Genomic DNA, 27,128 nt, shown 5'->3' on the forward strand with positions numbered 1-27,128 from the left:
AAAACCAAAAGTCCTTCTTACCTTGGAAAGAAGCAGCAGTCATTTAATCACACTAAGTTGTGGAGGTTGTAAGAAAAGTACTCATACACACAAAACCTGGAGGTGAGGGAGTGTCGTTTGTGTCTCACCGATATGTCGCTTGAGTTTATCTCCTGCCATTCCTCTAAAGACACAAAGAGGTAACTTGACTGACACCATAGGTACCAGAGTTGCACCGTCTTTTTGGTCGTTTTACAGTTTTCCTCTGATAACAAGGCTTAACTGGAAGGGGTCCAGGATCTAACACATGCAGTTATTGATGTCATAGTGCTGAGGCTGAAACCCTATCAGTCCTGACAGCAGTGCCATTGAATATTCCTGTTTATTAAGAATGTGGCAAAATAGTAGACAACTTGGGTGTTACGGGTGTGCAGAGGTTGTTCTGACAGGAATTCTGAGCACAAAGTAGTTTGCTTTTTTTGGGTGAGATTTACTGCAGATTCTATCATATTCGACTGCTTAGGCTAATGCAGTTTGATGCAGGTTTGAGTACTCACATCTGTTAGATGTCTCCTTGTACCAAAGCTGTAGATTTCCAATTATTTCAATTATGTTCACTATGAACTAAGATACATCTTATAAGACATTTTCTAATGGAACATCTGAACCCTGTAGTATGCATTGAAGGTACAGTCTTTTTTTCATATCTGAAACATAGATCATTGGATATTTTTCATCATCGTCTTCTGCTCCTTTCTCTTGAAGTATACCCCTAGAGTTGTTTTGGGACCTATCTTAACAATTCTTTGCTGATGACACCCCACTCTTTCCCACTTTATTGATTTTGATTGATTTTAAGCACCAGTTTACGTTCCCAATCTCGCCAATCCCTATATCCAGAACCCATGAGATGTCCTGATCAGTTCCTCCTCGCCCTTCTTTGGTTGCAGTGAGATTCCAAAGGGACCAACCTCATTCCCATAGCCTCTAACAGACCGTGTTACACTCACTCACTGTCAGATCTTTCCCAAGTATCACCACTTTTTAATCCCATCTTGAAACTCATCTTTTTACAACTGAGTACCCTTCATTTTTGAATTATTAACTACACAATTGCTTTAATTAAGTCTGTTACATAATCCTATTTCTATTATTTTTAATTTCTTTGAAAACACACTTGAAAACCAACATTTTGTTTGTTAATAAATGTGTCCTTGACATAAACTGAGCATCATTAGAATTAATTTGGAATCGTTTTTCTGGCCTCAAATGTTAAGTCCAATAATCATTCTCCCTGTAGCTCTGTCTTTGGTTTCCAACGACTCGTGGAAAAAATATCTGACCCTTTGACATTCCATTTTCACCAGCTAGTCACTAACTATCTGTGTGTTGTTTGGTGCTCAGCAGGTTGTGTATAGTGGGTTTATCAAAGCCTTGTTGATGCCAAATTAGTAAAGCTGCAGGCCATAAATCATAACAATGAGCTGGAAGAGGTTAAAGTGCTCCAAAGATCCCAGGGGAACTACAGAGTTGGTGATAATTATTCATGTCTTTGTCACTATGACACTTTTTACCATTTGTATTGAAATCCCTTTTTGGAAATCGTTTCACAAGCGGACACCTCTTCGTGATTGTGATTCGATCCTTGTGGAGTCGGTCTGGGACGCATTTGACCACATGACTTTTGTAGTGTTAACAATAATGCGTCCTGATGTATACGGACAAGGACGTAACAGGAAAATACATCACAAGAGTACTTTTTCCAATCTCCAGTTGTTTATCAAGACATGTAAGCTGGCTTTGTCCATGATGTCTGAAAAGCCTATAGAGATTTCAATTAATATACATGTTCAGGCAGCTAGGCACAGGAAGTGCATTGCTGCCTCCCTCCTGTTAAATACAGCAAAAGATTAGTTTTTTGGGAAATTGGTCACTGGAGACGCATGTGGAGAGGCATTCTATAGCCAGGTTTGAACTGAGGTACTCAGAGCTGTCCACTTGTGATTGGATCAACCAAGACACATGTTAATGCCAGGTGTGAACAGGTCCTATGAGTGAAACCTTTCACATGACATGTCATAATTTGATCCAATGTTTATATATATATTTAAAAATATTGATTACTGCACCTTTAAACAAAAAAAAACTGAATTTAGTCCCAGGAATACAGGCCGTCATAAACAGAACAAATGAATGGCAACTTGAATTCACATTTAACCAGTTTATGGACATTTTTGCAATCTCTCAATCAAATGATACGATGACTATATACCACAATAGTGACTACCCTATGCTGAACCTCCAATAACGTCAGAAAACACATGAAACAGGTCATCAATGCAGCAGTCAATGAGATCATACATCATAAAATCAACTGTCTGATAAAAAACAACAAGAAATAATAAATTAAATGAATTTGTATTCTGCAAACTTTAAAATGCCCAGAGAATTATGCATTTCGAGGATTATACATAAAGTGAAACGAATAAATCTAATCATAAAAAAAATGGAAAATAAAGGAAATCAAATAAAAATGTATACTTTTGTTTATGTTATATGCAAAAATACACCTTAAGTAAATTCCAGTCAGTTCTCTCTTAATAGGGATTTAGAACAAATTGATTCAAGTTTATTGACATCAATACTTATCATTTTAATCTATCTGGGATGAAAAGGGTTTCAATAACCCTGACATTAGTTTTGCAAGCATCTGAATCACACCTGTCTGTTTTGGGGGAAACCCCTAAAAAGTGAAATCTTGTCCCTGTGACATTGTCTGCAGCCTACTGGTTCACCATCATTACAAGCACAGAACTCAACATGTGTGTACAACAAAAGCATTCCCACAGACATCAACCTTGTCCATGTTGTTTTGTCTTCGGCACACTTCTTACTCATATGTATGCACAGGAGTGAACTGGACAATAGCAGAACATCACATTATCAATCACTTGTGCTTTAAGTATATTCTCATCACTGGAAGTTTCTGTCCCAGGCAGACTTAAAAAAATGTCCCTTAAAAATGCATCCACTGACAATAGAGCACATCACTTCTGCAGTCTTGAGATCAGCGTTTGCTGTTTGCCTCGGGGCAAACCGGGCTAAAAGCACACATTCATAACACCTGGAAAAAAGGTTCATAGCAGCTACGCGGGACATTCGCTATCATTCAAGTTGACTGCACTATCTCGTCGTTCTTGAATAGTCTAGCTTGTGTCTCTTTGTGGCTGGGATGTGGACTGGAGCTGTGTGCCAGCTTTGTGGCTGTAAATGTAAAAAATAAATAAACTGCCTCTGTAGGTGTATTTAAATTGAAGAGATTCAAGTTAAGGACGTTTACCAAGCTTCTCCACCACTTCACGTTGATATAATCAAGTGATAAACAGAAGACAGCTGTTTTGTTGACTGAGAGAGCACGTTTGAGTATAAACCTAGATTGTACTGTTATCAATTATGTGAAGAAGCAAATTAAAGGAATCTACCACTGTTTTCGTTCATCTTAATCCATTACTACACCAAAATCAACATAATATTTATGCTTGAGATACAATCCCAATGCACAATATGTATTTATTTGTAACGTAAGGCATGCTTTTGATTTGTGTTACCACACATTGATAACTTAACCTTAACAATATAAAAAAGACGACTTTTAATGAATAAAACAAATGGCAAGTCACAAGTGTGAAAATAGTATTCAGATACTTTACTTTAAGGTACAGTCTGCGACACAATACACTTTTTCTCAAATTTCACAAAATATCTCCTCACATTCGACTACCTATGTAATCTGCGTGTGAGCTAGAAGATGGGTTTGTTTGAGAGTTGAGTTCCAATATTAATGTTCTTCCTCCAGTATCAGACCTCTGAAGGGGCTCTATACAGACTTCAGAGCATATCTATTGCCTCCACACAGCTCTCAACATGGTAATGCTAAATTGCCGGCCAGCAGGAAGCGTGCTAACAACAGTGCTGACAGGATGACAGTGTGAGGGGGAACCGGAGGTTGTTGTGCTACACTTCTGAGGCCACGCTGTGGTTCAGGACAGCAAAAGTAGCTGTAACCGCCGTATGATAGCAAGCGGCCCTGGTACGATCCGTGGAGCACGCTCACATGCACTAACATGCACTTAAAGACACGCGGCCAGCCAGGTATGTGAACAAAAAAAGGACAAGATCTGATATCAACACACACACCGAGGGAGAGACTTCATTATCTGCTCAGGTAGACTTTACTCCTCTATATCTTTACATAGATAATAGATATTTGATGATATATTAATGCTCTGAATATTGTAAGGAGAACCTTTAAGTAAAAGTACTAATACCACACTGTGAACAAGTAAAAGTCCTGCATTCAAAACCTTAATTGAATAAAAGTATGTAAGTTTTATCAGCAGAATGCAAGTTCTTAAAGTAAAAGTATTGATTGATCAGTAAAATATTTTACTATCATATCTGATGTTATTGAATTAAAATTACTGCTACATGAATGTGTGTGTTGCATTGAAACATTTTTATATCCTGTTGGCTAGTTTAATCTACATCAATACATCATATTCGATAAGATCATCTTATGTTTGTAGCGTCGCTGTCCTGTGAGAACCCTGTATTAAAAAAAAAAATCAGCCTGTTTTCAGCTTTGTGATGATGCATATTCCAGCTGATCCAAAAGGCTATAGTTTATTTAACTGAAGAAGTAGGAGGATTTTCTCTTCAAATACTGGAACACTTCATCTTTCAGTTTATCACAAATTCAACATCAACACATTTGGAGATAGTAGGTTTTCACTGGACAGGAAGGGGATGAAAAACTGTTATCTGAAAAGAAACTAAAGTAAAGTACAACAGGAGAAGTATTATTAGCAGAAAATGGAAATTCTCAAGTAAAAAAGCAGCCCAAATTTGTATTTAGGTACAGTACTGGGGTAAATTAACTTAGTTACAGTCCACCACTGCAAGTCACTATTTAGACTTTTAATATCATTCACATATGACTAAAACTCTGTGTGCTTTTACTAAATTAGAAAACACTTCCAAATGAACTGGCAGATCTTTTAAGTAGCTTTATCTGCTCTTACTTACTGACGGTGAACTCTTAGTGACTGTATTCATTTTCAGAGATATTTGAGATATTTTAAAGAGGATTATAATTTATGGATAAGTACTTTTTTCCAATTGAGAATCAATGAGGAAAAAAATAAATTGCATAAAAGCCCACTCAATTGCATAATAGCCCACTGGTCAACCAAGGGAGCTTGAGAACCACTGTGGCTGCCTGAGAACCTTAAAGGCTATTTATCAAACATGTTTGCACATATTTTCAACTCTATAACTCTCCTTCAGTGTGAGACATGCTAGTTGCAACTTAGAGGACTGTAAAAAGTCTAAAATATCATCAGTAGGATGACAATATTTTAGTTTACAAATTTAATTTAGATTCCCCAATTAGCAGCAGCTGAGAAGTCAGTTCAGTGTTTTTTTTTAGACCACCCACTAACCTGACAGTTATAATGACTTCATTGGCAGGTCATCTGTTCTGTTAAACCCGTTCAATTTGTAATAGAGCGAATAAAGCGACACGCTGACCAACACTTCTGTCCTGAATGACTCAGGTTCTCAGCAGCCTACTGTGATGTGAACATGCCGTGAAGCTGCTATGACTCTGCTATTAGGTGTTTCAAAAATGCCATCTGAAGCCGTGTATGCCTTTTGAAAAAAAACAACAGTGCAGGAATATCTGTACACATTTGTACATTTCTACACACACTACCGTAGGATTGAATTCAAAATGTGGATGCACTATGCTGTAGGACTTTGCCTGAGAAATCATGGTGTACTATTTTTATTCTGAACTGTTTATCATGGAGGATCTGTTAATCTGTTTTGCATACAACTGTAAAAATACAGTAAAATTCAACAATCACATTGCATTTTTTTCAGTTTTTTTTTTTTTTAAAAAGCTTAATGGTATTGTACAGATATTGAACAGGACATGACACAGTAATAATAATCTGAGTGTACACTCCAATATTGGGCAATAAACAGTCAACTATCAACAGTTACATGTATTTTTCTTCTTTTTTCCTTTTCACATACAAAAAGGTTTTTTGGGGGGGACACAAACTCAGTAGTTCTAGCATCATCAAATTAGTGCATGATTCGAATTTTTCGCTTCCTCAGATTGACGCCGCTCTCTCTTGGCGAGCCAACAGAGAACAGACTGATGCAAAGCCAGAAAAAAAAAATAAAGAAAACTAAGGGTGAACCACTGGCAATCTTACATTTCCATTCTCCCTAAATAGGACTAATAGTCTGTTCTTGCTGCTCAATGCTGAGAGAAGCTTGAGGGTCATCACATTTCACATCAGAACTTTAGCAGGTAGAGTGAGGTCACGGTCAGCAGGAGGCATACGGAGGGGCGGGGCCACACGGCGGCCCCGTTCACATCGTGCATCGCACCAGGACCTGCAGGAAGACCACACAATCCAACGTCAGTGCGGCTTTAATCAGTGCTTGAACCGCAGCTCTGCTTCTATGAACTGTGATTAACTGGAATTCCAATCTGCATGTGGATGTGTCAGCCAAGTCAGACCTATGCATCGGTGCTGCCATTGCCATGGAAACTAGTGACAAAACATACAACGGGTGACCTTCATGTCAGGATTGCTTTGTGTGTGCAGCTCATTTAGCATGCCAAGAACAGTTGTTAAAAATCAGCTTGAAAATAAATAACAATAATTTGAACATAATCAACACTTTTGCTAACCTGAGTGTGTTACTTTTTCACTAATTTCGCATTTATATTCTTACCATAAAGGATTATGCTGGCGTTAGTGATTCCCATGGTGTTCACGGCGACGCAAGTGTAGTTTCCATAGTCTTCTTCCGAGACGTTGAAAAAGACGAGCATCGACTGTTTACCTTGATTCTCTATCTTAACCCCGTTTGGTCCGTTGAAGAGCCTGTAATAAAAGGGGAAGATGCGCTCAATGTTCCTGCCGGTGAGCAGTGAAGAAAAGGAACTGCAACAGTGCTTTGCTTGAGTCCTTTGAGGAGAGTTTGCTCAGGCCTTTTGTGAAATCTCTAGTAGACGTACTTAACATTTATGTAAAGATAAGATAAAGATAAAGAGATTTTTATTGTCATTATAGTGATACAACGAAATTCCGTTTGGTATCTATGTGAAAGTATAAATACCTTTACACCTTAAGGCTGTAAAAGTCTAACATGTTTCACAACAGAGCTAACTGTCTGAATGCAGCTCACTGCCTTATGGAAGCATCTGTACATACATTTGTGCACAATACCAGTCATTTATCAGCGACCTCCGTCTTTTTGTTCTTGAGGACAGATGTTGTCTTTTGGGGACTGACAAGCGATGCTGCTCTCACTGTCAGGGACCATTTAACAGTGTAACATAGCCTGCATTTACATCAGCTTACCAGTTCTGGGGGCTGCTGATAAACATCTTTCAAGCCTCCAGCTTTCAGTTGGAAAATATATTATGCTATAATATCCTTTAAATCGACCGAGCCCCACACCACACTGAAGTTAAAATGCAGAAATGATTATAGTTGCCTTTGGTGTCCGCTTTGCAAATGATTTGACTGAGTTAAGAAAAAATTAATAAAAAAAATGATTTTCGTGATGTCATTATTGCAATATAATGCCGATTGAGAGAACAAAAATGCAGGGCACGAATAATTATCTCATTACATCAAAAGCAGAATCTTATTTCAACCAGAATATGTGTAAAATCTATCACTTATCAACAAAAATGATGCTGTCTGGCTTATTTCAAATAATCTAAGTCCACACCCTAGAGCACGACGGGTGTCTCTATGTTTCTCTAATACTGACTTCAAACAATTCCAAGCCTGTAGAAATCACAGAGCTCAGAGGAGAAACTTGCCTGCGGTCTTCTTTGTACCACTCAAAATCTGCCCTGGGGACGGCAGAGGCTTCGCATTGCAGGATTCCTTTTTGTCCAACTGGAGTACCCGTACTCCTCGCTTTGGAAATGAAGGGAGGATCTACAAATAAACGAGACAAAACATTTTTACAATGAGAGAACATCAACACATTGGTTTGTGTTTTTGGCTCCTTATAATTTCCTACTTTTTACTATTTCTTTAAAAGGGAACTGACACAATGAGGAACAAGCGGCGGCCAGCATGCAGAAAGTGAGTTTGTTAAATGATTTGGGACGGCTTCCAGTTAAACCTTCACTCAGCCTTGATGAACTATACATCCTCTGAAGCCGTGTTAACCATTTCATAATCCTATAACTGTAACAACAACTGCTTATTTTGTAACAGGAGTACATGTGAGACAAAACAGTCAAATTAAAAGGAAAGAAAATAAAGTGGTAAAATCCGGTTATATTTCAGGATATATCTGTCCTGGTCATTAAGTCTATTATGTTTGAACTGTGTGGTAGTTTTGGTCCTTACAGTTGACTGTGACTTGCACCGTCCTGACGTCAGGGCTTGAAATGTCATTAGAAGCAATGCATTCATAGGATCCTGACTGCTCTTTGGTGATGGCTGTCAGCACAAGATGTTCCCCCTCCATCACAAACTTATGAGTGCCTGTGGAGAAAGACAGAAACAGAGGAAGCAATGCATTAGTGGATAAGTCCTAGTATCGGCAGATACTTGACCTGTATGACCCTGATAGAATTGTATTGAATTACAGCAGCCTCTAATTGACACAAGGTATAAAGATGCTTAGTCACCTACGAAGAGAATGGCTCTAGCTATGGCAGCGTCAGCCAACCGGTTGGTCAACCTCATTGGTCCAGACAAAAATATCCCAACAACTATTGAATGGATTAGTATGGAATTTGGTACAGGCATTCATGGTCCCCAGAGGGGATACATTTGATAACATAAACTGTTATATATGTCTTCTTTTTATGTGACAATATGCAAACGTATTACCATCTTAATTACTTGTGAGAAATATCTATAATTACAAAGAAAAATAAACTCAAATCTGCAGACCAAAGTTGCAGTCTGTGTGTGAAATTCGTTATTTGCTTGGTTTCCAAATGTCTCCAGAGGGCAGACAGCTCGGGGCATGCACTCATTACACAAAGAAAATAAACTAATTGCATCGAAACAAGCCCACTTGAGTAACAGCACAAATTACCCCTGACACCAACGATGTTAAAAGCATGTTCTGGTGGAGGAGAGACCTTAAGCTATTGCTGCGTGGGTGGGGAAATGGATAGGAGCACTAATCCCAATCAGTAGAAATGTCAATCCAGCAATATCTTAACATTAGCATAATACCATTATGTTTTCCAAATCCTCTGCTGCAGACACTGTTGCAGCTGGCTGGGGATTCACGGGAAAGGTAGTGGGCTAGGTGTAATCAGCGTGTTGCCTGTAACCAGGGAAACTGCTAGCACAGGTAATTGAACATTCTCATCATGGATAACCATATTAGGCAGACTGTGGGTGACAACATGCTGTTGAGTTACTGGCTGGTGCTGTGAGACTGCTGTAATGATGGCCAAGGGTGTAAGCAATTTTACTGTCATATTTATAATCTATAATTACGTTTTGGATTGCAATGTACAATATATTGCATTATTTTTTATTTAGTACATTATGTCAAAAACCTCAAATTAATATTATCTCTAAATTGATGGAATAATAACTAGTTAATATTGTCTTGAATTCAGACTACTAAACTATTTTGTGGATTCAACATATTTATTCATATTTTGGAAACCTTCCAGCCAAAAACCAACAGATGCTTCAAAAAGTAAAGTGATAAGATATTAATATTAATATTGCATTCGGTATTCCAGCTTGCTAAAGCAGCTTGGTTTAAAATGTTTATCTTGTGATTTTGTCATCACATAATTGTCTTTTAATTGACGTTGAACACTCTCAAAACGGATTCAGTGTGACGACAGCCTGAGACTCTGTTAGTTTCTGTCACAACAAATGGGGGCAAGAACAAGTGTGGTTTTTTTTAACAACTTTCTGATTCATACTTAAGCCTGTTTGTGTATGTGTTCATTACAACATTGTTAACAATAATGTGTCCACATAATCACACAACAATTTGAGAACAGAGCAGGAGTGAACAGAGTCCAATCAAAACACTATTGATTCCTGGTAAGAACAGCCAGAAGACACAGCAGAGTTGACAAAATGTGGACATTTACAAAAAAAGTATAAGATAATGACCATGCATGGTTACGATCCAAGTATCACTACATAAATGTCAATCTAAATTACCCAGATGAATGGATATGAAGAAGTCATGATCATCACATATTACTCTGGATGAATGAATATAAAAACAATCACCATCATCATCAACACCCACATCAGTGGTCTGCCGCGATGGCCATAATTCTAGCGCAACATCAGTGTCAGTACAGCATGACTGGATGACTAATAAGGGAGCCATTAAAGTACCGGCTGCCAGCCGGCACAAATGAGCGTCTAAAAGCACTCGGCGGAGCACCTCAGCAATATCAGCCATTAGCTTAAGGAGCTCTGCTGCTTCGGCGCCACTATGTGCAGCCTTTATAGAAAGATTACTGCAGGCCAATTACAAGCCTTGCAATAGAAAAGACCAAGGATTGCTGAAAAAAGACTTGGTGCCAAGACAGAAAACAAGCAACCGGTTCTCTTCAGAACAAGTCCATTACAGACGATAAATGGCAATTTGTTGAAAAAGTCAAAAAGGTGACCTCTAACTGACAATAGCTGGCAGGCACCAATTTTAACTTCACAGAGGAGGCAAAGTTAAGGGATTTCATTTGAGTTATTAATAGGATTTGCTTGAAGGTAAAGTGGGTAGCATTAAAGGGGATCCATTGGCAGAAATGGAATATCATATTAATAGGTATATTTTCTTTAATGAACATAAGAACCATTGTGTTTTTTTGTGTTTTTGTTAGAATGAGCAGTTTCTATCAACATACATAACGGATCCCCTTCATGCAGCCGCCCGCCATGTTCCTACAGTAGCCGGGAAGGGGCAAACCAAACACTGACCTCATTCATGTTTTTGTGTCGGCCACCATAGTGGAGGAGTTTCAGCTTGTTGTAATCTGCAAACTCACCGCTAGATGCCAAAAAACTCTTTACACTGGCCCTTTAAATGTCCCCTTCATTGGTTGAAGTATGTGGTCCCTGTTTGGCTTCCGAGATAGTGCAAATGGTGCAGTGACTATTGATATATGATTCCATCCTACAAGAACTGCGCCTCAGCCTGATGTTATAACCAGGGGCCTGTTTCACCAAATTTCCAACATACAAGCTGTGATTTTCAAACTGCAATCATTTCCAAATATCTGGCCCCAGGATGTACAAGCTTGCTCCCACAAACTAAATGCATGCAAATTATTAATATAGATGTGTTTAAGTGTCCCTCTGCAAAGCGGTTACTGGTGTGTTACAGAAAGAAGGGCTTTGATTCAAATCTACTGAATTGGTCTTTCTGGAGTTTGTATGCTCTCAATTTGCCTAAGAGGGTTTTCTTCCCACAATCCAAAGAAGTGTAGGTTAGATTAAATGTCCACTGGTGTCTGATAAGTTAGTTCACAATTCTATTTTAATCAATTTCTTTTTTCACATAACGGGTCCAGATTTACTGAGAAAATGTAACACATAGCTTATAAACAGTGGAATTTTTATGAAATCATCAAGCTCAGAAATTAAGCCAATACATGGGGATCTTCCAAACATTTACTTTGTCCGCACTGTGTAAATCTGCTCATGAAATGGAACAAAAATGTAGGTTTAACTGTAATATTAATCACGGTGAAACAAGGAAATTAGGTTCCACAGACAAGGTGCAAAATTAAACACAAGCCACCACAGCAGTTAGTGCTGGGACTGCCCTTTGTTCTGAAGGCTCACTATTACAAGTGAGGCGGCTGTGGCATAGTGGAGAGCAAGGTAGTTCTCCAATCAGAAGGTCGGTGGTTCGATACCCGGCTTCAGCAGTCGATGTGTCCTTGGGCAAGACACTTAACCCCAAGTTGCTCCTGAAGGCTTGCCATCGGTGTGGACTGGATGTTGCATGAATGTTAGTTAGAGTCTGATGGTGGCACCTTGCATGGTAGCCTGTCATCAGTGTGTGAATGGGTGAATGATATGTAATATACTACTGATTGTAAGTCGCTTTGGATAAAAGCGTCTGCTAAATGACTGTAATGTAATGTAATGTAATGTACAATACCCCAATAGTCCGAAAAATGTCTCAATGACACACAGACGCAATGCTTTTTACACAAAAACAGAAATCATTTAATGCATATGTTGAATTAATCAGAAGGCACAAATAATCAAGAAATATACATAGACAGCATTTCACAAAGGTCTGAAAGTTTTGACTCAACATCTCTGTGTAAAAACCTTCCACCACACAAATGAAGGGAAACTTCCCTACGTCTTGAAAAAAGAAGCAAAGTAGCTCTCTTTGCTGCAGTGTCAGGCATCATGCTGGATTAATGTTGACGGACAGTCACATATCTGTAATTGATGTCAGTGCCTGTATATTACAGTATGCTTTCACCCACTTCCACTTAATGGAATGGTGTAACTATAAAAATCTTGAATATTTCACTCAGCGTTGACGACATATAGAGTAGCTAACAATAAAGAGCTGGGACACTTGAGACACATTTTATATGAGATACACAGAGTCTTTCTTGAACGTCTAGGTCACTAAGATGAGGGTAAAATCAGGGTTTGTACTGTTACAAATATCTAGCTTGCTAATAGCTGAAAGACAAAGAGCCTCCAGTTGTGAGCTGATGTTTTTTTGATGACTACTACTGTTTATCATTTCATCTGCTCACTGATCAAACCCCACATTAGCATGTTTGTATGTGGAGGCCTGTCTATCCAGAGGGCAAAGACAGAAAAGAACACCCTGTGATTAACGTTAACATCTCTGTGTTGTTGCACCGGCCTCTACCTTCACACTTTTGAGGGTCTGTTTTTTCAGGGTGACGCAAAGGTGTGACTGCAATTGCCATTTGTAATTGAAGGAGTTGGGTCAATTATTGGACTTAAAAGCAAACAAAAACAAAAAAAAACCAAGGTGTCTCCTTATGGCAAGCAGTTATTTTATAGAGCGAAACCTTTGATCAAAGAGAATAATTACTTTGAGGAAATTACTTCAAAATAGGAATGAAAATGTTCAGTCCGAATCATTAACTACACAGCGAGATACATACATTGTTCAGCCAGGGACATGCGGAAGCTTAAAATAGCATACTAGTCACCACCAGATGTACCCTAAGAAGGAGTCACTGTAAATTCTATGTCATTACCGTTAAGACTTTCATCCAGTGATCAGTTCTTCATGGGGAGGGAGGTAAAACTTTGGCAAGCTTTGGCCGGTAAAGGAGCTACGCCTCAACGGAGTCCATTAATCACTCTGTGTTATTGTCAGCATCAATATGGAGCAGCAGCATCCTCAAACACGGGAAGAAATAAAACAAATAAATCTAAAGTGTCATTCCTGCATAATGTAACTGCCCATCTATTTTGGTGCAAGAAGCAGTGCTTAATACACAGACGTGTACGTGTGTGGTGGTGGAGTGGGTCGGGGCCTTTTCAAAGAGCAGGGATGTGGAACATGAGGTCCCTTGCCCGAAAAAGACACTGGAGAACACTTGATGTGAAGCAGTGTGTCTGTGCTGACAGCAGCCAGCAGGTAATTCTAGAGCTCCATGCTCCCTAAACCGTTTCAGAGCCCTGTGGTCACTGTCTAAGCTGAATTCTGTATCCAGCGCACACACTACTTGAAACAGTCTATGGTCCATTTGATGGCCAGACACTCCAGCTGCCCTGTGGAGCATGTCGTCTCCCTCAGGACCATTTTTTGTGCTGACACCGGCTACTGGCCTTTTTCTCTTCTCCCTCACCCTTGCCATCACGTCCCACACAGAACCTCTGCCTGAGGCATCAGTCTGGATGTTGAAGGGCACACTAAAGTTTAGTTGCATCCACCATCATCTTTATCTCTTTTTGATGACCTTCTAGGCCACGTTCACACTCCTTCCACTGCTTCCATGCCCCCCCGGGAGTGGAAACACTTCTACAATATGGAGGCTAGTGTGGTCATATCCTCTGGCACTGTTTGGTCTCAAAGGAAGCCGGCATTCCTCTTACAGCCCCTCTCCTCCTGGACCTACACGGGAAGCACTTTCCCCAGATACACACAAGTTATGTCGCTTTTTTCCCCCCTGTCTTTCCAGTCTTTGCCATGAAGGCAGGGTTCGGAGCGTTTCTCACAGCGGATGTAGAGATAAAGCATAAGAATGGTAATCGCAGTCGCAGATGTGATGTGATGGTGTCGGGAGAATAAGGCTTTACAGAGAACCATACTTACAAAAAAAGACGTCTCAGGTGCTGAAAACCTTTGGTCATCAACACAACTGTTCAAAAATAGTCTTTAAAACAACTCAAAAATAACTTAACAGAAAATCTTTATCTGCACGGCAATAACGGCGCCTTTTCATGTCCACTGGCAGAGAAACATAATTGGCAGCATTGATGTTGTACAGCGGTTTGTGCAGATACTGGATGGGATCGGTCCATGAAGAGGCACAATGAAAAGGCAAGATAGCTTCAGTTATACAGATTATTTATGAACGCTTTACATTAGCTGGAAGCCATGGCTGCTCTTGTTTCTGAGTAGTCTCTCCCCTCCTTTAGTCCTCTCCTTTGTTTATAGCACCACAACGTGACTAATGCATCGACGACAGGACTTTGCTCAACATCCATGTCCCACGAGGCTTTAACAATTACCACACTGCTGCGGAGCTGCTGTGAAAGCACCAGTCCCATAGGGTCAAGCGCATTACTGCTGTGGCAGTTTTACTGCTGCTTAATTGTTTGATGCAGTTGTTGCAGGTGAACATTCCTGCAAGTCTGCATTCTTTTGCAAATCCAACTTTAAATCAAACTCACAAAAGTAAAACTACTCTTCTTGCTGGTCATGCTTTATCAGGGGCTTAAACACTAAAGCATTTTAAATGCTTTGTCTGAATACTGGAAACAATATTGGTTGAGACCTTTGGTAAATAAGAGGATTCCTTAAAATCAACCAGTGCTATGGTTTTAATGAACCGTGTTTTGGGGAATTCCGTAATGTTCCAGCCCTCACCCCATTAGCTGGTCTCAGGGCAGAGCACATTTCTGACTACTCCCACTAATTTCAACAATTGCAACACAAATATTTTTTTAAATGACTACAACAGTAAAATTACTATTACTTTTAATCAACAGCTGCATTAAACTGAAATGTAAAAACACATATTTACAAAAGATTTTCTGTTAAAGGGAGTTTTTCTCTCTTATGCTGCTGCTGTTATTTTTTGCCAATCTGCTCTTATTACACCCAACAGCCTGCTATTTTGAAACAAAACCACAGTTATTTCTGCAATAAAACCCCTAAACAAGAGTGTAATTAATGATAGTTTACTGCTTAATTTTAAATTAAAACTGTCATCCATTGTTTTCTTATTTAGGACAATTTGTACATCCTGCATATGATAGTTTTTTAACAAACTAGCTTTTACAGATGAGTGAATGTATCCGGTAACAACAGTGACTGTTAGGTGTAGAGGTGAATAGATTTAGAATGCTCATTTGCATTCAAAGGGGGCATTGACCACTGACAACAAGAAATTGACATGATCCTATCAGAAAATCAATGCACCGATGGACCGTTTGAGTGCTGCTTCTAAGTTCAAACAAGACAAGCACAATACTCCAATATTTGTTTGGGTTGAATTCTGCAAGACCAAAGAAATATTTAAGAAATATTCATTTAAACATGAATTCACCATTGCAAAAATCCCCTACAGTACACGCCCCATCTGCCTAGCATGTGATTGTCCTGTAGAACAAAGTCAAGCAATAACCTGTGTTTCCATCTTTGCTGCTCAACAGATATTTTCTATGATAGACATGTCCTTGATTGATAATCAGATTGAAATCCCCTGATGCCGGCAAAATGACTTACAGAGCCTCCTGATCCACAAAGGAGGAGGGTATTTGTTCATACACACATGCAATGAAAGCCTAATCAGTACTAAGACCTCTTGGGGACATTCACATCCATGAGAAAACAGATATATGCATAATACTGTATCATATACACATAAAATGTATTTCATACCCTGACATTATGAGCATAAAGGTGTGTGCAGAAGGTACATTTTACCTTAAGACCTTTGGCGTTTGACTTGAGAAGAGAGCAGAGTCCTGCAGTCTGAATGTTCACAGCAATTGTAGCGTGATATCGACAGAGCAGCGTTAAGGTTTTCTCTTATGTCTTAAATAATATATACCAACCAAATGCAGTCAAATCATTTGATCTAAATAACATTTTCATGGCACATCTTAACAGAGGTTTTTAGTTTAAATTGCATTCTACCTAATTCTGCAAAATATAAATGTAGTCCCTGTACACGTATGAATATCCAAGCCTCTGTTTTCTCTGAAATACTCAACATGTTGTCTAACCATAGGAGCAGTATTTGGTATCTAATATGATACCAAATACTGCTCCTATGGTTAGACAACATGTTGAGTATTTCAGAGAAAACAGGGTGTAAGTACATTATGTAAATATTTAATGTGTGCCAATGAAACGTTGTGTGTAAACGAAAGGCAAACAATGTAGTGAGCCAATGTTTGGCTCATGTTTGTGCATTTTTCAGTAAGAATTATTGCCTCTACATATCAGTATATTCTTATTTAATAGATACAATAGATTTTGATCTTTATCAAACAACATTAACATTTTCACATGTAGCCTGTGTATAGGTTGAAGGGAAATACCGGACAAACATTAATATCCAAATGTGTTAGCCAGTTTTGTTGAGATGCTGAAAATGTACTTTTACAAATAAGTGGCTCCTATGGTATGTCCCTAGATTTTTAATCGACAAGCCACAGTCCAAACATACTATCCATATGTATAACATAGCCCGATGGAAGGAATCAGGCAAAATAAATATTGGCTTTAATATTAACGTTTTGTTAAAGGAAAATTCAGTCATAGTTGTAACTCTTCAGACCATGGGTTATAATATATTTGCAAGTGGCACACACAGTTACTTGACACTTGACTTGTGACTTGCCCTAAAAAAACTTGAGACTCGATTGGACTCGAGATTTGGGACATAAGAACAATGTTTTATTAATTAATTTATTTGTTTGTGAGCTTGCCACAGGTTTATTGTGGATCAAGTACAGCTAAATGCTTATTAGGTCTCCTTAAAACTGGGTTTGAGAGGCCAGACGGATGTCATCTACACTCAATTATTAAGTCTCAAGTGTTGTAATTTTACAATACAGGTTACAGTTATTATTATTGCATGCCTATGCTAATAAATAAAGTAGTGATGGTAATACCATACATACTGTCCAGTGTTCTAAGCAGACCAGGTGACATGCAGCAGGTTACCATATGCTCATCACAACCATAGGAGACTTGAGACTTGACTTGAAGTTGCTCATCAACATTCACTTTGGTGGGCGACCATATTTAGCAACCAAAATCCCTTTGAGGAAAATAAAGCAATGGCGGCTGCAAAGAGTGGGACGTTTTGAGACTTGGAAGGAGCAGACCTGTCCATGGATGAAATTCCAGCTTTGCATCTACAAACAAAATCAACATTGCTGTGCAGAACACTGTGTATCACCTCTTCAAAATGAACTGGAGGACCAAAGGTCACCTGGACCAAAAGAGTTAACCTCCTTTAAATGGTTAATTAACTTGTACTTGTATAGGGCTTTTGTAATCTTCCGACTACTCAAACTGCTTTAACACTACATGTCATCATTCACCCATTAACACCCATTCATACACTGATGACAGGGTTACCGTGCGAGGTGCCACCTGCTCATCAGGACTCTAACTAATCATTCACCCCCTTTCATACCGCCTATGGGAGCAAATTGGGGTTAAAGGGCACATCGACATGGACTAGCGGAGTTGTCCATCCATCCATCCATCTCCTTCCGCTTATCCGGGGCCAGACGTCCTTCTCCCCAGCAACACTTTCCAGCTCCTCCTGGGGAACCCCGAGGCGTTCCCAGGCCAGACGAGATATATAATCTCTCCAGCGTGTTCTGGGTCTACCCCGGGGCCTCTTACCAGTTGGACGTGCCTGGAAAACCTCTAAAGGGAGGCGTCCAGGAGGCATCCTGATCAGATGCCCGAGCCACCTCAGCTGGCCCCTTTCGACGCGAAGGAGCAGCGGCTCTACTCCGAGCTCCCTCCGGATGTCTGAGCTCCTCACCCTATCTCTAAGGCTGAGCCCAGCCACCCTACGAAGGAAGCTCATTTCGGCCGCTTGTATTCGCGATCTCATTCTTTCGGTCACTACCCAAAGCTCATGACCATAGGTGAGGGTTGGAACGTAGATGGACTGGTAAATCGAGAGCTTTGCCTTTCGGCTCAGCTCCTTCTTCACCAAAACGGTCCGGTACAACGCCCGCATCACTGCTGACGCTGCACCGAACCGCCTGTCCATCTCCCGCTCCATTTTACCCTCACTCGTGAATAAGATCCCGAGATACTTGAACTCCTCGCTTGGGGCAGTGACTCACTCCCAACCCAGAGGGTGCAATCCACCGTTTTCCGGAAGAGAACCATGGCCTCAGACTTGGAGGTACTGACTCTCATCCCGACCGCTTCACACTCGGCTGTGAACCGCCCCAGTGCGTGCTGAAGGTCACGTTCTGAAGAAGCCAACAGAACCACATCATCTGCAAAAAGCAGGGATGCGATTCTGAGGTCCCCAAACCGGAAACTCTCCTCCCCCGGCTGCGCCTTGAAATCCTGTCCCGCAGTACCCCCCACAGGACTCCCCGAGGGACACGGTCGAAGGCCTTCTCCAAGTCCACAAAACACATGTAGACTGGATGAGCAAACTCCCATGCACCCTCCAACAGACCTGCAAGGGTAAAGAGTTGGTCCGCTGTTCCACGTCCAGGACGGAATCCGCATTGCTCCTCCTGAATCCGAGGTTCGACAATCGGACGGAGCCTCCTTTCCAGCACCCTGGAGTAAACTTTCCCAGGGAGGCTGAGCAGTGTGATACCCCTATAATTGGAGCACACTCTCCGGTCCCCCTTTTTGAAAATGGGAACCACCACCCCGGTCTGCCACTCCACAGGCACTGTACCCGACTTCCACGCGACAGTGAAGAGACGTGTCAACCAAGACAGCCCAACAATGTCCAGAGCCTTTAGCATCTCCGGTCGAATCTCATCCACTCCTGGCGCTTTGCCGCTGAAGAGCTTTTTAACTACCTCAACGACCTCCGCCAGGCATATGGACGAGTCTTCCCCTGAGTCTTCAGACTCTGCCTCTTCCACAGAGGACGTGTTGGTCGGGTTCAGGAGTTCCTCAAAGTGTTCTTTCCACCGCTCGACAATATCCCCAGTCCGGGTCTGCAGTTCTCCCCCCCTGCTGAGCACAGCCTGAGAAAAGCCCTGTTTCCCCTTTCTGAGTCGTCTCACGGTTTGCCAGAACTTCCTTGAGGCCATTCGAGCGGAGTTGTAATTTTTCATATCGTTTTGCCCCTCTTAAAATTGAATCGTGCCATATATGGAATTATACGTATGTTTGTTATTACTGCAGCTATACAGATGCTCGTTGGATAACAATAAGGCTTAGTTAGCATGCTTGTTTCTTGTATTCACTGATGAATTATCTTAAATTGAAGGTTATTCTGAAAGCTTTCGGAGGCCCATCATTTGTCCTGATATACTTTATTTTCCCAGGTTTTGATTCCTAATACCGCTACAACTGAGGACGTAGGTGCAGTCATCATCACACTAAGTGAGAACTATGAGAAATAAAAACAGAATTGTCCTTTATTAGCTTTCCCAAACATGAACAGCTAACTTAATATTGCTGTGACTGCTCTTCAAAGACATCAGCCCGAGGCTTGTTTTGTCTATTTGATCCTGCTTTCTGAGCCACAGATTGAATCTTTGCTCTCTAATCTTTTGTTATATCCTGAACTCTTTATTATATTACATCACACACATTTTTTTTCATGCTGAGCAACAGGTGCTATCAGGATATATTTATATCAGAGTGCCTTTGTCAAGTTTATCAGACAGCTGTGCCATGTGCAGACCTTATACACAAGCAATGCATGCCATTTTAAAATAACGTAATCCCCTTTGACATCCATCCTAATTACTACATTGAAATGTGTAACTGCAGGCATTAACTACACTCTGTACCGGCATGACAGGCCCCCACTGGGTAAACTAACAGTCACAAAAGTTGGCTCCTTCCCACCAGAACAACGTGCATCGGAATATATTATGCAGAGGCTGTTTTGTCAGCTGAAAGGTGAAGAAGATGTCTGCCTTCTGTTACTGCTAGCCATTTAATTCCTGTATGTCTCGTGCCATATGCCCTTTAAAGCTCAAGTGGTCGTTTAGCATACATCCTTAATATTAACCACCCAGCCTTCCCTCAATTACCATCTGTTTGTGCGTAAAGGGACTGCCTCAATTTCACCTGACTTTGGAAACAAAAAGTTACGTGATGGACAATTGAGGCTGTTTTAAAAAAAAACGTTCATTGTCAACAAAGGGACTCATGAGTGTAAACAACATTTAATCTTTGCATTTGTATGAGAGAAAGATCACGGCGTTGAATAGATGCAAATTAGTTCCGAATATGTTCTTTTTTTAAAGTAATTTCAAGATTTTTAAATGGATAAATAACAAAGTAAAAGACAGGCAGAGATACACGGACAAACATCTAATTTTAAGATTGAATTCAATTAGTGACCGAAAATGAAGAGTAATAATAATGAATCACTGTAAGTGTCTTTCTTAATTGCATGTTTAAGGCGCTTAATTTACTTGAAATCAACTTTCTTTCATCATCTTCGTTCTGTTAAGAGCTCCAGAGTGCTGCACTCCAGAGTTACAGACACAGATCCAAATAATTTAGGCTTTATTGTTGCTGTTTTAATGTATTGTTACTTTCAAAAAAATAAAAGATAACTTGATAGCAGAAAAACAAATCTAAATGTCCCCAATATGCTGTCAACAACAATAATGAGCTCATAGAAGTGATGCTGGTTTAAAAATCTGTAGAAAACTTGAAAGCAGAAGCTGTGGATGTGTATAAGACTGTTGCTACACATCATATGATACCGTAACTCTCAGTTCCTTTACTGCTGACCCAAACTGCTGTCTTGTGTTAGTCTCAGTGGGAACCAGTGTGGCCTGATCTGACCTCACCTGACTGCACTCACTGAGTTAATTGGTGGTGAACGTGGCGACAAAACCGTGGCACTTGACCACAGGGTGCCCTCTCACTTTCTCCTCAGTCAGTGTGTTTCCGTTTGTCTCCATCCATCGTGTCCTCTTACTGCAGTGTAAGCTCGGCTCAGTAAACAGTCCAGTGCTGCTCCACCCGCATACTTCTCAAGCTTGCCCATTGGCTCTAACATGCAGGTACTGACTTTTTTACTTTATTATTTACATTCCTCTCTGACTAGTATGTAAAACTTTATGAGTTTTGCTGAAACTACACAGCTGAAATATGATTCATTCATTCCTTATCACCTGAGTAGAGAAGTGTTCTAAGTAAATAATCAGACTACTCAATGTGTACAACGGATTGTCAGTTATATTCATGCTGAATTCCTTCTTGCCATCAGCAGTGGGAAGTGAAGCATTTACAGTGTGCAGCAGGCTGGATTTCAGTCAACATAAATATGAGTGTGTCATTGTTTGTTGGGAATCCGGTGAGGGATCATGGCCTTGTGACTGCACTCAGTTTTGTGAGGACACATGCATGGACAGGTTGGGATCTGGAGCAGATAGTTTGAGCCGCCGTCCATTGACCAGTGTTACAAAGGGTCAGTAAAGGTCAATGGCAGGTGAAAGGAAGCCATTGTGGTGACAAGTGCCAACAATCTGATTAGTTTATGTATTTTGTAGTTACCATAAGTCCCTTAAACACTCTCTGTCTGGAGAGAAAGACACTTTATGAAATAAGGGATATGTTTTTATTTGTTTTGTGACTAAAATGGAACACAGCGACGAGGATGATTAGCATTAGACCTGATGTGTTTTTATTTCCCCTATTCCTGCACCACATTTTCACATTGCACTGGTGAGAAATGGCTTTTAGTGAGAGAGAGGAAAAAAAGTAGCGTTAATCTTTTAAAAGTCCAGAACAAATACATAAAAACTGAATGAATAATTGTTCTTATTAATAATTATATTGTTTAAACCCTCAGAAAGCTTGGCTTGCTGCTCATCTCGATCATACTTACGTTAGTCATTTAGGGTGTCATTTTCTGCAGGGCTTTTATTTGCAGACAATTAATTATTTTATTTGCATATTTTATTAAGTATTTATCCGCAGTATTTCTCAGATTGATTATTGCTGGGGTTTTATTGTATCTTTCTTCAGTTTTTTTCTAATTATTAGTCCACATGTGTGCAGCTGCCATGACTTGTATGCAACATGGAGCAAAGATTGTACTTGTCAAATCATCCAACTCTTCCCTGTAGCCGGTACAAGTTGATCTTCCAGTTTCTCACAAATATACCCGGACCAATGGAAGGAATGTGTGGTATAACTGTGTGGATGGCATGAGTATAATTCATCACTAAAACAACGCTTTTGAACAGGTTTTCAGGTCTGTTCTGTGATCTGAGGTCATATCTGCGTGTGAATATGACACTGTGACCCCGTTACTGACCTCTGCTTCTGTTCCAGTGTGCTGCTTGTTCAGAGTCGGGCTTTTTGTCTAGATCCTGTCTTTCACACCGCCCTATAGTTCATTATTAATTAAGGCTGACATGCTACAGGCTAACGTTTGAGCAATTATTACATTCCCTGGTGCAAATAATTTCATAATAAACCTCTGACCATCATTGCTGGCAACTCCTTTAATTGCGATATGAAATCGTCCCTGGACGAGACGCGTTGAATAAGCCTCCCAATTGTGACTTCTCTGTAAGCAGACTAATTAGGAGACTGCTGACATTTGATAAGAAAGCAGCTATAGTAAAAAAATAATGGGAGAGCATGAGGGATGTTTACATCCCTTATGAGCAGCCGAGGAACTAAACATCCCAATAGCTGGGTAGAAAAAGACAAATTAAATGTGCACACCTCCACACACCCAACAGAATACTTTATACTAGTGTGTTTTCACTGAGTCATATGAGTGTGATACAGGAGCCGTGACACCTGCACAATGGGTAATTGTAGAATAAAATTACACCGGCAATATGTAATGATATTATTTGCTTAAAACTATATATGTCAGAAAAGAATAGTTTGTTGTAACATATTATGGAGGACATATGATTATAAAATATAATACATTATACAACATTTTTGGCCAAACTGTTAATAATAATAATCCCAACATGAAGATTTGTGCGCTGCAATAAAACAACTTGTCTTCCCGATGTCCCCTATTTGTTATCATTTATTAAGGACGCTGGTATTGATATGATCCTTCTGCTATTCTTTTACAGCTACTGTAAACCAGAAATATTGTGCATTAATATGAATATTTTCTTCAATACCTAATGATATATATCTATTATAATATAATATTACTAATGTGTAACAACAACAATACACACATAGGAAAAATATTCAGCTGTAATACATTTAGTAGGAATGTTTTTGAGTGATACAACAGAAATGATTATATCATATAGCATTATTTTTGTATTGAACAATTCTAACAATGAGTGTTCAAAAAAACAGAGAACAGCCTATTATATCAAATTAGCCCTTAGCCAACTCTGGCTCATTTACATTGAGGTTGGAAACTGAGATATTGACTAATGTGCATCTCTGGTAAACACATAAATAAACAAAGGACTCCCCACTTTCCCAACATAAAGAGCCGTTTGCACGTCGTTATTTGAAAGCACTAGCAACCCAGCACCGGGAGCACTCGACATCAAATGCAACTTAAAAAGAGCAGTTTTGCGATTGATTTTCTTAACAACCAGGTGACAAGATCTATCACAAGTACCATCAGTAAAAACTACCTCCAAAGAGTGCCGGCTTCATTTGGCTCATCCATTCCAACACCACGGCCCCAACAGCCTGCATGCTCTAATCAGGGGATATGCCTGTGTGCAGGGCGGACGCTGCAACACATTTCCCACAATCCCAAGGCACATTTGTGGCAGCAACATACAGTAGATCCCTCTGATTAGTTTGTGTGCGTGTGTTTGTGTGAGGGTGTGTGTGAGAGAGAGAGCTCAGCTTTGTGACTCACTGTCAGCTGCCTTAAAAATACAGCGCCATTAGACTACTTGACCTGCTAGTTAGCATTCACTGAGATACTGCTAACAATGTTTTGTTTTTTGTTTTTTTCATACAGATGTCAGTATGTTATTTTATTATCAATAAGTGCCCCTGACAAAATGTTTCCGTTTTTTCCTCTTTTTACTTTACCTTCCTGGAAGTGTATTATAAACCTATGAGTTACTGTTACTTTATATTATAAAAACATACATCACAAAGTGCAGATGTTTTAAAGGACACAACAATATGTTTTATATTTATATCCTCACATTAAAGTAAAAAAAAAAATAGATGCTCTCGATGCCTCTCAACTGTAATTTTGTCATGAGTACTTTTACATATAGAACCAAAATATTATATAGCGAAAAAGCAACATATTTTTTTCAGAGCCACAGTCGATTTTTCTGAGCTTTCACACTGCATTGAACATCAACATGGAGCCTCCGTGGATCGACCCAAGAAGTTAAATTTAAACAAAAGCAGTGCAGATCCACTTTTGATCCACTGATTACCAGACGGAAAATTAAATTATCTTAGAGCATTTCATTAAAAATAGCTGACTGTAGCGTAATTGGTCCTCTCTCTTCACAAACCCTTTTCAAACCTTTTATTGAAAAAGTGATGCAACTGCTGCAAATTTGCATTGCTGCCAGTATGAATAGGATTGAAGCAAAAAATATTCTGCATTTTCATGTTGTTTATTTGTCATGCCCTCAATGTAAAAAGACCTTTAGCCTTTTAGAAGGGGGTTAGGAAGCGCTCATTAATCTAAGATTATTTAAAAGTGAGAGCTTTTGGAAAGCACTTCTTAATCTTAAATAAGGTTGTTAAATGGATTTTATAATCATCCTAGCCAAAAGATGACTTTGGGGTATAAAGCCCAAATATTTGAACACATTAGTAGGTATCTATACATTTATTTTTAATAAATGAATCTTCTCCTTTAAATCTCTCAAAAAATTGTGAAAATCTATTAATTTGCCTCTTTTTCTTTTTACCACACTGTAGCAGAACTAAAAAGCTCCCCAACTCCCTTTATTTCCTCCTGTTTAGAAATTTTTTCGGGGATACAATATATTCAATCAGTTCTGCTCATTGTCCAGCATAGACTGTGTGTACAAACACTTTTAACTGTCTGTTACTGCTGCCATGAGACGTCTCTCTCCCTTCAGCTCCTGAAGCCCGTGCCGCTATGGAAACAAGTCTGTACACCCGACAAAGAACAGCCTGCATAGGATGTGACTACTAATTACACGGTAAACATGTTCTGCATCCACTGAATGACAGAATCAGGAGAAACTCTGGAAAAAGGGGCCCCTGTCATGAGAATCACAAAGCTTTTGCAAGGCACTTTGGAGCTGACCCGTTATATTTAAGGCTGCACAATGTCACTTTGTCACATGCTACATTCTTACAGCGCCACTCCGTCAAAAGTCTGCCTGCCCTTATCACCAGCTGGCATCGAGCGCTAAAATCTCAAGTAAATTCAGTGTGACGCTGGAGTGTGAAATCCCCAAGCCTGTGTTGCATCAGCCTGATAATTCCACCTGATGATAATTAATAACGATCCACCGGCGAGGCATTCATGCACACCGTCTCAGCTGCACCCCGCGGCACTTGACAAAGCCAGCGAGTAGACGGTGGTAACACGCACGAGATGAAAAGAAACATGACATGAACTGGGAATTCGCGTTTCATTCAAGCTTCATCAGGTGTGCGACTGGCTTTATAATATGACATTCTTTTTTTTTTTTTTTTTTATATAAAGACTCCATAATGATCTGATATAGGAGCTTTAGTTGAGAAGATTTCAGGGAGCTCTCAGGAGAGATCACAAGCCATTAGCCGTTCCTTCAGGGACCAAAGAGCCTGAGTCTATTGAACAGTTCATTAATGTTTCGGCGCCTTTGAAACCAACAGGAAGAGTAGCGGAAACATGCCCAGTGGCCTTACTGAGCAGGTAGGTTACATTAGAACAAAGGACATTTAGGCTGAAGTCCAGCAAGAAGAATGAAAGGACTGCAGGATGAGGAAGCAAGCGTCCACTACCTTAGACATCTATGTATTTAGGCAAAGTGCTGCATTCTGGATGATGAATTGCAGCCATAATGTTCACTCTGAACTAAAGACTAACCTCTATGTGGGCATGGATGTCACACCGCGTTAATGATGATAGGCCACTCTTGGCATCACTCACAGCAATTTCAATTATGTTTACCTGGACATAGTCTTTGCTCTGCGATCACCAGTACGGCTTAATTAAAGGAGGCAGCAGGATTCCACTCCAAACAATGTAGTCTATGAGCTGAGTTTCAGACAGCCTCGTCCAGCATACGCGGATGACCGACTGTCATCTGTGCTCTTGCAGCCACTTAGCGTGTAGCATTTCTCAGCCGTCTACGGATGACCTGTCATCTTGGTAAGGTTCCAACAACAATACCTGTCAGAGGTTCTGTCATTAAATCTTCAGCAGAGCAATGACAGGAGTCCTGCATTAAAGCACAGAATGAGCCACTTTATCAAGGAATAGGGGACCCACTTACAGAGTGCTAGCTTATAAGTGAGCTACAAAAGCAGAGGCCCCTCTGTGGAAAAAATGCTAATGGCTCTTAAGACACATTTGTATGCTTCTAAGAGCAAATTCAAGTACTTTGGATGCAAAAAAAAAAGGCATTGGCTCTCATTTATTCATTGACTCACAGCTGACCTCTGAGTATCCATGAAATGTCATCCACTGTTATTTAAGTGATTTTGCTCTGTGAGCTATAATGTAGTTTTAAAACTATTAAATTGGTGATCAACAGTTTTTGTGCCAT

General features: G+C 39.9%; 1 protein-coding gene across 1 annotated transcript in view; it reads right to left on the bottom strand.

Moving 5' to 3' along the window:
- Positions 1 to 6,277: 6,277 nt before the first annotated feature.
- The window catches only part of opcml (opioid binding protein/cell adhesion molecule-like), a 171,173-nt gene continuing 150,322 nt past the window's right edge, over positions 6,278 to 27,128 (bottom strand). The window contains exons 4-7 of the mRNA XM_054625995.1: positions 8,436 to 8,573; positions 7,895 to 8,015; positions 6,793 to 6,944; positions 6,278 to 6,447 (exon numbers count right to left, since the gene is read on the bottom strand). Of these exons, the coding sequence (XP_054481970.1) occupies positions 6,347 to 6,447; positions 6,793 to 6,944; positions 7,895 to 8,015; positions 8,436 to 8,573 (512 nt within the window). The 3' untranslated portion in view covers positions 6,278 to 6,346. The remainder of the gene's footprint in view (positions 6,448 to 6,792; positions 6,945 to 7,894; positions 8,016 to 8,435; positions 8,574 to 27,128) is intronic.

This window comes from Anoplopoma fimbria, chromosome 24 (genome assembly GCF_027596085.1).
Source record: "Anoplopoma fimbria isolate UVic2021 breed Golden Eagle Sablefish chromosome 24, Afim_UVic_2022, whole genome shotgun sequence".
Lineage (NCBI taxonomy): Eukaryota > Metazoa > Chordata > Actinopteri > Perciformes > Anoplopomatidae > Anoplopoma > Anoplopoma fimbria.